The following is a 14,955-nucleotide window of genomic DNA, read 5'->3' as shown; positions in this document are numbered from 1 at the left end:
GGGGTTGTGGACCCTATGTCAGAGGCCCTCCACCTCTGGACCTGGTTGGAACATCAGGGCATATCTCTGGTGGTTTAACACCTGGTAGGTTCACTGAACGCCAGGGCGGACGAGCTCAGCCGTAGGTACATGATGGGTCACAAATGGTGTCTTCACTTCTAAGGGGTGCAAGGTCTCTTTCAGTAGTGGGGTGAGCCTTGGTTAGATCTGTTCGCCACCGATGAGAACGCGCAATATCAGCAATTCTGCACGTTGGAATTTCGAAGGCAGCACTCGCTCGGCGACGTTTTTCAGCACTAGTGGAGTTGCCGTCTGTTGTATGCCTTTCTGCCTATACCACTTCTGCCCAGAGAGCATAAGAAGATCAAGCGAGACCAGGCCCAAGTCATTCTTGTGGCTCCGCATTAGGCATGAAGAGTCTGGTGTCCCGAGCTGCTCAACATGGCCATCGATCCTCTGATCAAACTGCCTCTTCGGCAGGATCTTTTGTCGCAGCAGCAGGGAAGGGTCCTCCACCCTAACCTGTCCAGCCTCCACCTACTTGTGTTGGGATTGAGCGGCGGCAGTTGACGTCTTTTGACCTGCCTCCCGAAGTTTGATGTTATCTTGGCAGCGAGGCATCCCTCCAATAAGACGGTATACACCTGCCGATGGAACAAATTTGTGGCATGGTGCACAGCAATGGCTGTGGGTCCCCTTTCTGCCCCTCTTTCTTAAGTTCTCTTGTTTCTCCTTTCTTTGGCCCAGCAGAGCTCTGCTCTGGGCACTATCAAGGGCTATCTTTCGGCCATTTCTGCCTTTCTAAGGCATCCTGATCAGCCTTCTCTCTTCAAGTCCCCGGTTGTAAATTGTGTCTTAAAAGGCATAACTCATCTCTTTCCTCCTGTTCCCTTCGTTATGCCTCAGTGGGACTTGAATCTGGTCTTGACCTATGTGATGTGCGCTCCCTTTGAGCTGATTCACAACTGTCCTCTAAGACTTTTAACTCTTAAAACTGCATTCCTGGTAGCCATCACATCTGCCAGAAGAGTGAGTGACCTCCAGGCTCTTTCATCCAAACCTCCTTTTCTGGCTGTAGAGCCCGACAAAGTTGTCTTACGAACTCGTCCATCCTTTCTTCCCAAGGTGGTCACTTCTTTTCACATCGGGTAAACCATCACTTTTCCCACCTTCTTTCCGCCTCTGCATCCTTCTAAAGTGGAAGAGAGGCTCCATCGTCTGGACCCAAAACGTGTGCTTTCTATTTATCTACTAAAGTAATGGGATAACCCAAAAAGGTACTGGACCTGGGTTTCTTACGATATAGAAAAGTGGTCCAAGACCTCTATATTTTACAATAGCTGAATTAATCAATAACTTTTTAATTCAACAGATTTCAGGAGCATGTCACAAAGGATCAGCTCTATTCAAATAAATGTTTCTCGTTCTCCATAACAACAAAAATGCGAAAAAAGTCAACAGCAAAACAAATATCCAACCTGGAGAAATATTTAATGTCTCAAGGTCAACGTTAATCGTTTCGAACATTGATTTGAATTATTAACAATGGTTACCCCAATTGGAGCATGCAGATAGAAAAGATATAAGTAGAAAAGTGTCTGCAATTTTAGAAGGAAAGGAATTCACAGAGAAAATTTGTGACATAAAATATTCATAATAATTGATTACACAACAGACGATAAATCAATTGACCGTACTGTTCAACCTGGCCAAAGTAAAACACATTTACTAAAGCTATTGTTAATTGTTCATGACTCATCAGTGTCAAAAATGAAGTCTGCACATCAATATACAGAAACAAAATTGGTCCAGGTTTTAACTAAATGCGTCGACGTTTCGACTCGTCTTTACGGCCTGTCGGTCATTTAAGCCTGAGCCATGCGAGTCTTCTTCAGGACAAAAAATAGAAGAAGGGTAACCTGGGATCATGGATGACCCCTTCCAGACGATGGGGGGTGGTGCTTATTCCCACGTTCCCAAGGCTTATTCTTTAGTCCAATTCGTCAGGAGCGAGGATTACTCCATGGAAAAAAGATTTCAGGTGTAGAATACGATAACCGCGATCTCCGTTGCGAAAAGAGCACTTGTTCTAATCCGGATATCCTTAATACTCAATCCCCATGGTTTATCACGTGCACTTGAAGAATCCAATGGTTCTGGCCCGAATCACTGACTGGGGGCCACTCTTTGCTGCAGAGTCCTGTATTCAGAAATCAGATCAAATGCTCCTCCTCATTGTGCCTTAATCACCAACCGGGGTATGGACAATCTGTTCCACATTCTGCATCAAAAGCCAGCGTTAAGCTCTCCAATCGTCTGTGTACATGTCCACAGTCTTTTTCTCTGCATCGCACAAAACAGTTCCGGGCGGATGGCCAACTCTTTGTTGGCTACGTGAGCGCCATGAATGGTCGGGCCGTACACAAGAGGATCATCTCTAGAAGGGTCGTTTTGTGTATAAAAGTCTGCTATTCTTTAGCTAAAAAGGAGCCTCCAATGGTGCTACACGCCCATTCCAGCAGGGCGACGGCAGCCACTACTGCTTTGGGACGAGGAGTTCCTCTGAAGGATATCTATCAGGGAGCTATGCGGGCATCGCTGCACACGTTCACCAAACACTACTGCCTGGACAGTCAAGTCCGGAGAGACAGCTTCTTTGGCCGTTCTGTTCTCCAGGACTTTCTGGCGTGATCTTGGTTCTCAGACCCACCTCACGGGTTGGTATTGCTGGGGTATCTATTCTAAGGTAAGGAATCTATAACTATCTGTTTCTTTCAGATGAACAAGTTACTTACCTTTAGTAACGATATATGTGTAAGAAACATAGGTTATAGATTCCTTACCGCCCCACCCATACTCCCCGTTCTGCGAACTGACTTCTAGGGTTAAGGACATCCTTTCGGGGCCCTAATTTTGTGCACCAATGGTCAGTGTCTTGCATGTCTCTGTGTTTCTTGCATGGAAAGTACAGAACTGACGTCCGCGCACGAGGGCGGCGTCTAAGTTGCTACTGCAACATCATTCCGGCAGATACGTCGCCAACGACGGATGCGGAGCCGACTGACGCCACCTGCCGACGTGCAGAGGTACTGCTGATAAAAATATCTTTCCGTATCCAGTCTGACGCCTGGGGGTAATTCTAGGGTAAGGAATCTAGAACTAACCTATGTTTCGTACATATATATCGTTACCGTAGGTAAGTAACTTGTTCAACAGTTTTCGACCTTCTGCCTTAAGTATGCAATGTTATTGTGGCAGCCAGGCTTTTCTCTACCACAAGTTAACTCTCTTTCTGCTCTCTTCTCTCATGTCCTTCTCTTTACCCTTTCTCTTGCCCAGCAGGGCTATGCTTTGAGTAGGTTAAAGGGCTATCTTTCTGCCAGATCAGCCATGCTTGTTCAAAACCCCTGTGGTGAATAGGTTTTTGAAAGGTTTGCAACATGTTTCCACCTTTGACCTTCATTTTGCCTCAGTAGGACCTCCATCTTGTCCTTAAATTTCTGATGTGTGCTCCCTTTGAGGCCCTGCACAACTCTCCTCTCAGGCTCCTTACCATCAAGACGGCATTTTCTAGTAAAGCTGTTATTGCACTTTTTCACTCTGGCACTTTATCTGATATGTTTTTACAATGAATGTGTTTTTAAATGTATTTTAATGTATATGTACTTTTATGGTTTGTGTAAAACCGAAATAAAGTTTTGAATTGATAATTGATTGATAGTGGCAATAACTTCTGCCCATAGGGTCTGTTAGCTTCATGCTTTGCCATCCAAGCCTCCTTACCTGAACATCTATCCAGACAAGCTAGTTCGTGAAACTAGAGCTTCCTTTCTGCTAAAAAGTGTCACTCCTTTTTATGTAGGCCAGTCCATTACCCTGCCTACTTTTTAATGCTCTGCCACAACCCTCTAAGGAAGAGGAGCGATTTCACCGACTTGACCCAAAAAGATTGTTTCCATTCTACCTTCACCGAAACAAAAGAGTTCCGGGTGGACGCCCAACGTTTCGTGGGGTATGTCTGAGTGAAGAAGGGAAAGATCGTGCAGAAACAGACCATCTCTTGGATCGTTCTGTGCATTAATATCTGTTACACATTGGCCAAGAAGCACCCCCTGAGGGTTTGCATGCTCATTCCACCAAAGCTAAGGCTGCATCCACTGCATTAGCATGTGGAGTTCCGGCCCTGGATATCTGCCAGGCATCAACGTGGGCTTCTCAACACATGTTCACAAAGCATTACTGCCTGGACAGTCAGATCCGTCGGGACGGATGCTTTGCTCGTTCTGTCCTGCAGGTGTTTCTATTATGAAACCATTTCGCAGACCGACCTTCAGGGAAGTATTGCTTGGTTATGTATTCCAAGGTAAGGAATCTGAGCCTAGAATTCTCTATCCGGTGAATGAGTTACTTTGGTAACACCTTACCTGGTAGAGTTTGAGTTTGAGTTTAAAATATTTCTTAAGCGCGCGTACACCAGGCGGTTTCATGGCGCTGTAACGTACTGAAACCCTGAAAGGCAGAGGAGCAGGATCACAGGAAGGAGTTTATGGGGAAAAGGCTTGGGTGAAGAGAAAGGTTTTTAGAGCCTTGCGGAAAAGTGTGTACTGGGGGCAGGATCTAAGGTGAGCCGGGAGGGAGTTCCAAAAAGCAGGGGCGAGTGTAGAAAATTTAGAGACTCCCCATTTTTTGTGTTTAAAACGAGGAACAACAAGCAGTTGTTGGGCAGATGAACGTAGCTCCCTGACAGGAACATAAGGTTGAATTTGAGATGTGATGAAAGCAGGGGCTGAGCCGGACCGGGCGTTGAAGATGATGCAGCCCAGCTTGAACTGAGCTCGTTCTCGAATGGGGAGCCAGTGTAGGGACTTGAGGAGGGGAGTGACATGGTGTGATTTGGACAAGTTGAATACCAGGCGGGCCGCCTGGTTCTGGATCAGCTGGAGACGACGCACGCTGTAAGCGGGCATGCCGCAATACAGGGCATTGCCGTAATCCAGGCGGGAGATAACCATCGCGAGGACTATGAGTTTGAGGGCAGGGAGAGAGAAAAACCGGGAGATTTTGTGGATAGTACGGAGAGAGAGAAAGGACGAGGACACAGCAGAACTGACTTGGGAATGAAGGGAGAGTTGGTCATCCAGTTCGAAACCGAGAGTTTTTACAGAAGAAGACGGAGTCGGGGAGGGACCTAAGGAGGGGGGCCAAAAAAGAGAGGACCAGGGACTGGAGCAACCACCTGTCAACACCAACTCCGTTTTGTCGGGGTTTAACTTCAGGTGGTTGTAGTTCATCCAGTCCCGGATGAAAGTCATGACAGACTGGAAATTGGACATGGACTCGGGGGAAGAGGATAAGGAAAAAATAAGCTGGAGGTCATCCGCGTAATTATAAACGGAGACCTCCAGCTGTTGGAGGGCAAAAATGAGGGGGGCAATATACAAATTAAATAAGAGAGGGGAAAGGGAGGAGCCCTGGGGGACCCCGCATTGAACCGCACAGAAGTCCGCCGAAAAGTCACCCATGCGCACTGCCTGGGTGCGGTCTCTCAAGAAGGAGGACAGCCAGACCAAGGCCGATCCTCCGATTCCCGCCGCTCCGACACGGGAAAGTAAGATGGCATGATCAACCGTGTCGAAGGCGGCGAGGAGATCGAGGAGGACTAAGGCCTGGGGATGGTTAGTGTCCATACCCTCTTTGAGGTTGTCAAGGACCGATAGCACTACGGACTCTGTGGAGTGTGCGGGGCGAAACCCAGCCTGACGGGGGGCTAATACCTGATTCTCCTCCACGAAGGTACTGAGCGATCTGGTCACATGGCGCTCCAGTACCTTCGCCAAAAAGGGCAAGAGTGAGATGGGGCGATAGTTAATAAGTACTGAGGGATCAGCGCCAGGTTTCTTAAGGATGGGCAGGATGATGGCCGATGTAAGTAAGAGGTGGAATGACGATGCCCTGTGATAGTGAGCTATTAAGAAGGGTGAGGGGGGGCAGTACACAGGCAGAGTAAATCTGTTTCAGGATGTGTGCTGGACAGGGGTCTAGGGGGGAACCAGACTTAACCAAAGGCAGAAGAGAAAGGAAAGATTCTTCTGTAAGAAGGGGAATGGAATCAAGGGATGCTGCGACTGGGGGGCATTGGGGGTCGACAAAGGAGGGGGAGGGGGGAGGGATGTTAGCTTTAATAGTAGAGATTTTTTCTAGAAAAAAAGAATTGAGGGAATCACATAAGTGCTGGGAAGGGGAGGGTTTAAGGGTGGCCCTATCGGAATATGCAAGGTCGTGCACAATAGCGAAGATTTCTCTGGGCTGATTTTCGGCGGTTAGTATCTTAGAAGAAAAGTAGGCGTTCTTGGTTGCCAAGATAGATTTTTTGTACAAGGCCAAGAGAGTGATGTACTGGTTTCTGAGGATCGGACAGTAGTCTCGCCTCCAGGAGCGTTCCGCACGGCGGACTTTGAGTTTTAGAGCCTTCAGTTCCTCGTTGAACCAACGATTTGCGTCGTTGGTGCGTCTGGATGACACCCGCCTTAAGGGGGCGATAGAGTCGCAGCCTGATTTAAGCCATAAGTTGATAGATTCGGCTTGTCCGAGAGACGGCAACCCGTGAAGATGCGGGCTGGATGCGGAAAGTGTGGCAGACAGAGAGGCCACATCCACATGGTTCCAAGAACGTGCCCAGATGTTTTTAGGGAGGGAAGGCTTAAGGGCTGGGCTGAGGAATAGAGAAAAAGAGATGAGGAAGTGATCGGACCAAGTGCAAGGGAAAATAGACAGTGAAGTTACCGGGCAATTGAGGGACCAGATCTGATCAAGGATGTGGCCCTGGCTGTGGGTTGGGGAGTGAACAGCGGGGACAAAGTTAAGGAAACGAAGGGACTCTGAAAACTCTTTCGAAGTTGAACATTCGGCCGGGTCTGAGGGCCAAAAGTTGAAGTCCCCTAGTACCAAGATGAAGGAGTTGTTTACTACTAAGGTGGCCATCAAATCTTGGAAGCTGGGAAGAAAGAGTTGAGAAGATGAGGGAGGGCGGTACATAAGAACACAGGTGAGCGGAGTACTGAAGGAACGTGAACGAGCAACTAAAAAGTCTGATGTACCAATGGAAGAGAAAACTAGAGGTTGAAAAGCGATTTCCCTGCGGGCAATCAGGGCGACGCCACCACCTGGTTTGCCGGGGGGACGGTCGGCTCGAAGAGCATAATATGACGCAGGAAGCATGGGAAGGGAGCTGTCGCAAAACCATGTCTCTGTAAGAAATAAGAGGTCGGGTTTATGCAGGTCCAATAAGGTAAAGAGTTCGTGGTGGTGTTTGACTGCTGACCTGGTGTTAAGGTAAAAGGCAGATAAAGCATTGGGGGAAGGACAAGCTGGTGGATCAGAACAGGGACAAGATGGTAGGAAGAGAGGGTAAGGGGGGGAGTAAGGGGAAGTGTGTGGGGAAGTCAATCCCAGCCTGATGATTTGTGCTTTTGCGATATCATCCAGGGGCCATGGGCCTTGTAGTTTGGCCAGCTGCGCGGAGGAGTATTGTATGGGGTGGGCAGAATGGGTGGCCCCTAGCCCCGGTCGGACGCGGACAGGCGCAGACGGGCTTACCTTTGGCGCGCCTGCTGCGCTCGTCCGCTGCGCGTCCGAAAGAGGCACATGATTTATGGGTGGGTGGAGTGAGGGCGTGGCCTCCGAAAAGGGGGCGTGGCCTGCGGCCTGGGCGGGATGCTGGCGAGGAGTGTCTGTCTCTGGTGTCAAGCAGCGCTCAATCTGCTGCAGAAACCAGAATAATGGCAGAGGGTGAGTGGTTTAAAAACAAATAATAAGCAGTAACAATCAAGTTTTAAAAAGAGCAAAGTGACTCCCGGCTTCCTCCTCAGGAGTTAGTACATTACAAATGGTGGCGCTTGCAATCAGCGACCCTATGTAGTCTTTGGCGGGGGGCGGGGCCTCCGAAAAGGGGGTGTGGCCTGCGGCTTGGGCGGGATGCTGGCGAGGAGTGTCTGTCTCTGGTGTCAAGCAGCGCTCAATCTGCTGCAGAAACCAGAATAATGGCAGAGGGTGAGTGGTTTAAAAACAAATAATAAGCAGTAACAATCAAGTTTTAAAAAGAGCAAAGTGACTCCCGGCTTCCGCCTCAGGAGTTAGTACATTACAAAATGGTAGAGACTGTCTAGCCTCAGATTCCTTTCCAACCCAACCATCCTCCTCGCTTTGCAAATGGATTTCTGGGTATAGGGCTGTTCCCCTTTCAGGGCCCTAGATTTGCACACCAGTGGTCGGTGTTCTTTGTGGCTCTGCACTCCTGGTGCGGAAAGTCATGAAAAGAAACTGACGTCAGTGTGCTGTGGTTGTGCCTATATATGCACCACGCACATAACTTCCGGCACAGACAGTGCCAGACAGAGACGAACAACGCCACCTACCAGCGCCCATGGGTACTGCTCACAAAAAATTTCCTGATCCAGTCCGATGCCTGGCAATAATTCTATGGTAAATAAATCTGTAGCTAGATGGAGCCTCTTACAGATGATGCATTTCCGAAGGTTAGTAACTTATTCTACTCCTTCACCAAGACACCATCTGACACCACTGAGTTTTCTCTTTTACTACAATTTTTTCGATCAATTTGTGAGGCTTTCTCCTTTGAAATGTATAGACTTCAAATAGACCCCCAACCTGATTGCTTTTGGTTCCTAGTCAGATCCCAGAATGCTGTGTCATGTGAATTGTAAAATGTCTTGTTAGAACCTTAGTGCAAAGTAATCATCCATGGAAAAGAAGACTGAAAAATATGTAAAAACATTGGTATTCACATTCTGTAACTTGGAAAAATATTAGTCATACTTTTGCATAAGTTCACCTTTGCCATTTATTAACACCTCTGGTATATTTACTTTGCTTTCCCATGCCCATAGCTCGCTCACACATTGTTTTAGATATGTTTCATTAAGAAAGGATGTATATTTTAATATGTGAAAATGAGTGACTAAACGGGCAAAATACTTAAAAGTGCATTCAAATTCTGAACTGTAACGTGTTATTCAGCAGATTCAAACTAAATGTTTCTACTACTATTGTATGAAATCAACTGTCTTCTGTAAATTGATCATAACATCGTTTCACTCTACAGGGCTTTGTCAGTGGCATAACAGGAATTGTTACAAAGCCAATAAAAGGTAAGAAATATGTATATTTCAATAAAATACTTACAGTAGTGAACCTAAACATATTGTTTTAATCTATGACTACCGCCTCATTATTCCAGCACTTCAACCTTTGAGTAGTCTAGCTATGTTACATACCCTATTCTACTTCATACTCCTTCCTCTTTAATTCTCTGGGTTTTCTTGGTTACCTATTTCAAGATGAAGCAGCCATCTGTTAGCATCCTTATCCAACTGAGAATATTTTCTATAGCTCAACCTCACACTTTACTACCTGTTTCTTTATAACTACTCAGGTAGTGTATTTTCTTCAGTTAACTGCTAGGAACTGATAAATATGCAAATTATCTTTTTTTTAAAAGTTTGAATCTTTATTATACACCACGGTCAGATTGTATAGAACAGAATCTCTCCATGTCTATTGAATATACACTTATGAACAGTACTCCAAACAATTTAACTTTTACGTTAGAAGGTGTCTTAATGCCCCTTATGGAGCCCCCGTCTTCTTGAGTAACCACGAAAACCATCCTCACTGAGAGGGGATGAAAGGAAATGTAAATTGCTTGAGAATCATGCACAGAATGTTTGTGAAACCATAACCACAGTATCTTGTATACATACTGGGTTGATCAGAAACTGAGACTATCTATGTTCTCATCAATCATATTCCAATGCTCTCTTTATGTGCTGATGCTTAGGAATGTCCACAATCTGAAAAGGAGAGGAAATAATGGACATGGTTATTGCTACTGCTTTACATGGATAGTTTGAGTATGCACAATGTCATGATATCCCATAATGTCATGATATCCCAGAGTTACCACAACACCTACATTCAGCAGAAGATCTTGTGCTTTGAAGGACAGTTCATTGCAAGCATTATGATTAAAGTGGCAATACAGGTGAATATATTCATGTGTGATCTACAATTCTCTCCATTTCATACCATCGTCAATTGGTGGAATGATCCTGTGTCAGCCTTCATGCCAGTTGTATGTATTTGGGAAAATAATGCAGTGATCAGTGCTTTTCTACTGCAATTTGAGCCTTTGCTGCATTGAAACACAACTCAGGGTCTGAAACCAAAAATCCACCTCTGTTCTAGTTCAAAGTTGTGGTATACCAACGTATACATGGCTGCTTACCAGAATAACTTAGGACAGAGCGGAGGTGTGTAAAGAAAGCCCTAGATAACAGAATCAGACTGTTAACATATAAGCAAAGAAAGTTGTAGTCAATACATCTTCCTGTAGATTTCAGAAACTATCCACCCGATATTAGCCTTAATCACTGCTATTTGGCTTTATCTGTAACTCTGCCTGATGAATATAACAACATCAAAGTATATTAGGTACCGACTGGCTTGTTGGTGCTAGTCCTGTTTTTCTGCACCTCATCAACATGGTTCTGGAGCTCTTTCAGTGCCTCACTGACTAAATTCCTCAGCATTTTGACAGTGAATTGGTTATAATTTCAAGGCTTAAGGTCTGTTGTAGATGCAGCAAGAAATGCGCTAGTAGAATCCATGTCACATAATGCATCTTGCTTCTGGGCTCGCGCAGCCTGTTGTGTAATGGGTGTTTGGAGAGTGTTCGACTCACCCTGGAGGGTACTCTGGGACTGAAAGCTGGGACCATCTAAGCTGTGTCTAGGCCGCGTGTTGGTGGAGAGACACATCTTCAGTTTCTTACTGAAGTCAAGAACTAAGGAGTCTGTTCTGATTAGAAGGGCAGGACAATCCTGACGTTTGGGACAAGGTAGGGGAAGGCACGACCTCCAGCTCTGGTTTTGCATATGCAGGTGGTGTATGAGAGTAAGAGTCCGGCTGAGCGCAAGTTTCTAGTGGGTGAATGATTGTTGCCATAGTTGTTGAGGTAGACGGGGCAAGGCTTTTTAGGTGTTTATGAGGAGTTTGCCAAGTGTGCATCTGTGGATGGGAAGCCTGGGCGGACTATGAGGCGTGCCGAGGAAGCCTGAGTTTAAATCTGGCCCATGAGTTTTTAATGGTCTGGAGTTTCCTGGTCAGATGGGTGTTGATTCCAATATGAAGCCTGTTGCCTTGCTGGTGATTAGGAGCTGGATGACAGTTCTAGATGTGTTGGTTTGGGGCCACTTCAAGCTTTCCTGAGCATTCTGAGGGTACGGACACAAGAGGTAAAGATTGTGTTCACTTGTCTGGTCATGACTAGTTGGTTGTCGTACATTATCCATCGGTCTTTTGGTTGCTGGGCGGTGTGTGGGTCTAAGTTCTGCTGCTTACCAGGTGGAGTTCTACAGTGATGTATCTCTTCTGAAGAGTACATCTTCCTTTCTTTCCGTATTGAGTTTAAAGCAGTTGATTTTCATCCAGCTGATAACTTTGTACATGCATGGGATGAAGGTGGTCAGGGCGCTTGGTCTTTTGTTGGAAAGGGAGTGGTTGAGCTTGCTGTCCTTTGCGTAGGAGATGACGTTGATTCCGTGGTTAAGGATGATGTTGAGTTGGTATACGTAGGCGTTGATACGTTCAGGGCTGAGCATTGACCTTCAGGGGGACTCGAAAGATGAGGTCGGCAGTAACTGAGTTGAAGGGAGTCAGGTTGAATGACTGGGTGCGATCTCTTAAGAAGGAGCAGGTTTATCGGAGCACAGGGCACTCCTGGATGTGTTGAGTGAGGATGGGGTGGGTGACTGTGTTTGAGGTGTCTTTCTGTTGATAATTAGTTAGCTGTCATCTATGGCAGTGATGAGTGCGGCCTATTGCTGTTTTGGGCTGTGTCGAGGAGGTAAATGTCATTGAGGTAAGAGACTAGTTGCTTATTGATGATTCCATGAATTTTGCTGGGTAAGGTAGCAGTAGTTGGCCGGTGTCTTTAAATCTGCTGATGGTCTCTTTAGGAAATAGGAGTACTCTGAGTACTGTGGCATGCTTCTGGGAAGTTGGCTGTGTTGATCTTATCAGTCATTATTGTGATAAAGGCTGCGCTGTAGGGATCAAGTCCTTTGGCAAAGATGTGATGGGGTAGTGGTCCGAGAGCGTTCCAAAGTGTATGTACTGCATGGTTGAGGAGGTTTCTTCTGTGGTGATGGTGGGCCAGGTAGTCAAGGTGGTTTTCTGCAGGAGGACTGCAGGAGTGATTAGATCTGGTTTAGGTTCGAAGTTGTAGATGTTGCTGATCTTGCTGATGAAAAGGAGGGACATCTGGGTGTAGAGGTCCTGTGAAGGGGCTAAGCAAGTTGAACTACCTGAAAAAGAGGAGCCCTTCACAATGGAGAAAATGCCCTTGGTGCCAATGGTATTATTTCTGATGTGATCGGTGAGAGTGGGTCTTTTGGTGTCTCCGATTTGCTGATGAATTCTTCTGAGGGCTTTCCTTATGTGCTCCTGTCCGTGTCGTTATGGCTCAACCTCCATTTGTGATTGAGTTGATTGCAATGGCATTTGGTGGTTCTAAATTCTGATGACATGATGCCACTGACTGCAACTCCTTTTTATTGCTTCATCCTAAACTATCACTGTGTAGGCGGCTGTGAGAAATTGGGGTGCTGGTTGAGGTGGGGTATGAGCCCTTCTCAAGCAGCAACTCCAAACTCTGTATGGGTGAACTGTAAAAGTCACTCAATTATCATGTGCTTAATCCTCTGGTAATTTGCTACAAAAGCAGTCAGGCTTAACTTGGAGGCAGTGTGTAAGGTGTGACCAAAATGGCAGCTGTGATGGTCGCAACCTAGCGAGCTCCCAAGATGTGCCCATCGGAAGCAAACTGCCTACCGGTCTCCCCGGACGAGCACAAAGATCCCTCTCATCCCATTGGGACCAGGTAGAAGGCACCTGGAGCCTAGGCAGCCACATGCGTCGCCCGCCAATGGACTGCGGCGGTTGAGGCCTCTGCTGCAGGACCCACCTTCCAGGTATCAGAGCAGCTGCAGGCCAGGGCTGAGACGAATTGTAGGGATTTGGGGTGGTGAGCAGCCTTGCAGCGAAGCGCTGCCAAGACTGCTGCACAGAGGGAGCCTCAGGAGGAGACCGCGTCCTGTGAGAACATTGCTGGTGTGCTCTCTGCTTCTCCACCCATGGACCTACCACATAAAGTGGTACCGAGGCATAGGCAGGGGCCTGCACGACAACAGGAACCTTGTGCAGAGAGATTGCCCCGAGGAAGCGCCATTGATAGACCTGCGACTTATCGACAGGTGGCTGACTTGCGCATAGCTGCCCCTTGCTACAGGAAGACTTGGGGAGGCGAACGGCCTCACCTTCAGGAGAGCACAAAAAGGCAGACCTGGGGTGGGGAACTCTTGCTTCAGGGGCAGTAATATGCTAGTGCATTGCCTCTTTTGCACCCTCCCCGCCCCCTCCAGCTGCAGCGTGAGGCCCCAGTAGAGCGGCATTGAAACTAAGGAGTAATTGCCACTAGGGAACCCCATAGAGCTGCTTTGGACTGCAGCCCCAACAAAAGAAGACTAGAACCTATCAACTCGGAGAAGGCCCATGAGTTCTTCTTGGTCATATTAGGGGCCACCTGCCCCCGCATTGCACAGGTGCCTCCCATGGTGTAACCGAGGTTCCCAAAGACTGGTGCAGAGATCCAAATACGCTCCACAAGCTTGATGTGTGCATTGGTGACTGGACTACTCAACCCCCCTCAGGGCAGTTCTGGATGCTCCTGCAAGACATTAAAGATGTCATACAGACACCTGAGCCTAAGTTGAGTGTGTTTACATGTAAAATAGGGCTTTTGCGTGCAGACCATAGAAAGCGTGTAGATACTACAGAATCCACAATGGCTCTTATACAACCAACGGTGACTGACATGCAATCGCAAAAGCTGATGACGCAGAAGGCCATTCTATGCGCAATAACATGTACATTGTGGCCTACCAGCGGGAACGCAGTGAGTTGTACCTTGAGGACTAGCTGGCAAACGCGATCTTGGGAGGGAAGATGTCACACTTTTTCTCTGTGGAATCGAGTGCCCACTAGAAAACACTTGCCTGGAGCCCTCTTAGACCAGTGGTGGCACAGCTGTTTACTTACAGAAAAGGGATCACATCTTTCAAGTCTCAAGGAGCCAAGGCCAGTGGCAGGTGAGCAGTGGGACTCTCTTTCTATTTCCAGTTACACCAAGGAGGTTCATAGACACCGTGAATCTTTCCTGGACTTCAAACGACAGCTCTGGCAACTTGACATCAAATACTAACTTAAATTCCCTGCCAAATTTCGAGTGCTAGACTCAGGAAAGACTGTATTTTTCACCTCGCTGTCAGAGGTGCGCGACTGGTTAGAAAGTAAGAAAGAGGTAACGATGGACGGTTAGCTGGGGCTACAAGATGTTGGGAACAACAGAAAGCACGGCGTACGCCACATAGAGCCATGGGAGGTTAGCCATCACTGGGACAAGCAGCTAAAGAAAGAGACATGGTGGTGGCAGAACTCAAACAACATGGACAGACAAAGGTGACATCTGAAAGAGACACGTTAGTGATAGATTCCTTACCTTATAATATCCCCAGGCGTCAGACTGGATCCAGAAAGTTTTCGTCAGCAGTACCCCTGAGCGTTGGAAGGTGGCGTTGTGCGGCTCCGCGTCCGACGCTGCCGTCGTAGGCGCCGAGATGACGTCACAGAGACTACTTAATTGCCACCCATGCGCTCTGACATCAGTTCTTTCTTTTTCCGCGCCAGCTAGCGCAGATCCGGTTAGAGCACGTACCCTAGTCATTTTTTGACTAAACTTTTGAGACTTTTTTGTCTTCCATTTTTGAGTCTTTGACTCCTAGTGCCACGTAGGAATGCCTGGATTTAAATCCTGCGGGA

The 14,955-nt window shown here is 47.2% G+C and overlaps 1 protein-coding gene across 2 annotated transcripts in view; it reads left to right on the top strand.

Moving 5' to 3' along the window:
* Positions 1-14,955, top strand: part of VPS13A (vacuolar protein sorting 13 homolog A) — a 2,196,319-nt gene that overhangs the window by 1,895,906 nt on the left and 285,458 nt on the right. For both annotated transcript variants that reach the window (XM_078675860.1, XM_078675861.1), the window contains exon 66: positions 9,122-9,167. In XM_078675860.1, the coding sequence (XP_078531986.1) occupies positions 9,122-9,167 (46 nt within the window). The remainder of the gene's footprint in view (positions 1-9,121; positions 9,168-14,955) is intronic.

The sequence above is a fragment of the Lissotriton helveticus genome, chromosome 2_1, assembly GCF_964261635.1.
Source record: "Lissotriton helveticus chromosome 2_1, aLisHel1.1, whole genome shotgun sequence".
NCBI classification, from domain to species: Eukaryota; Metazoa; Chordata; class Amphibia; order Caudata; family Salamandridae; genus Lissotriton; species Lissotriton helveticus.
This window is presented reverse-complemented; position numbering and strand designations above follow the sequence as displayed.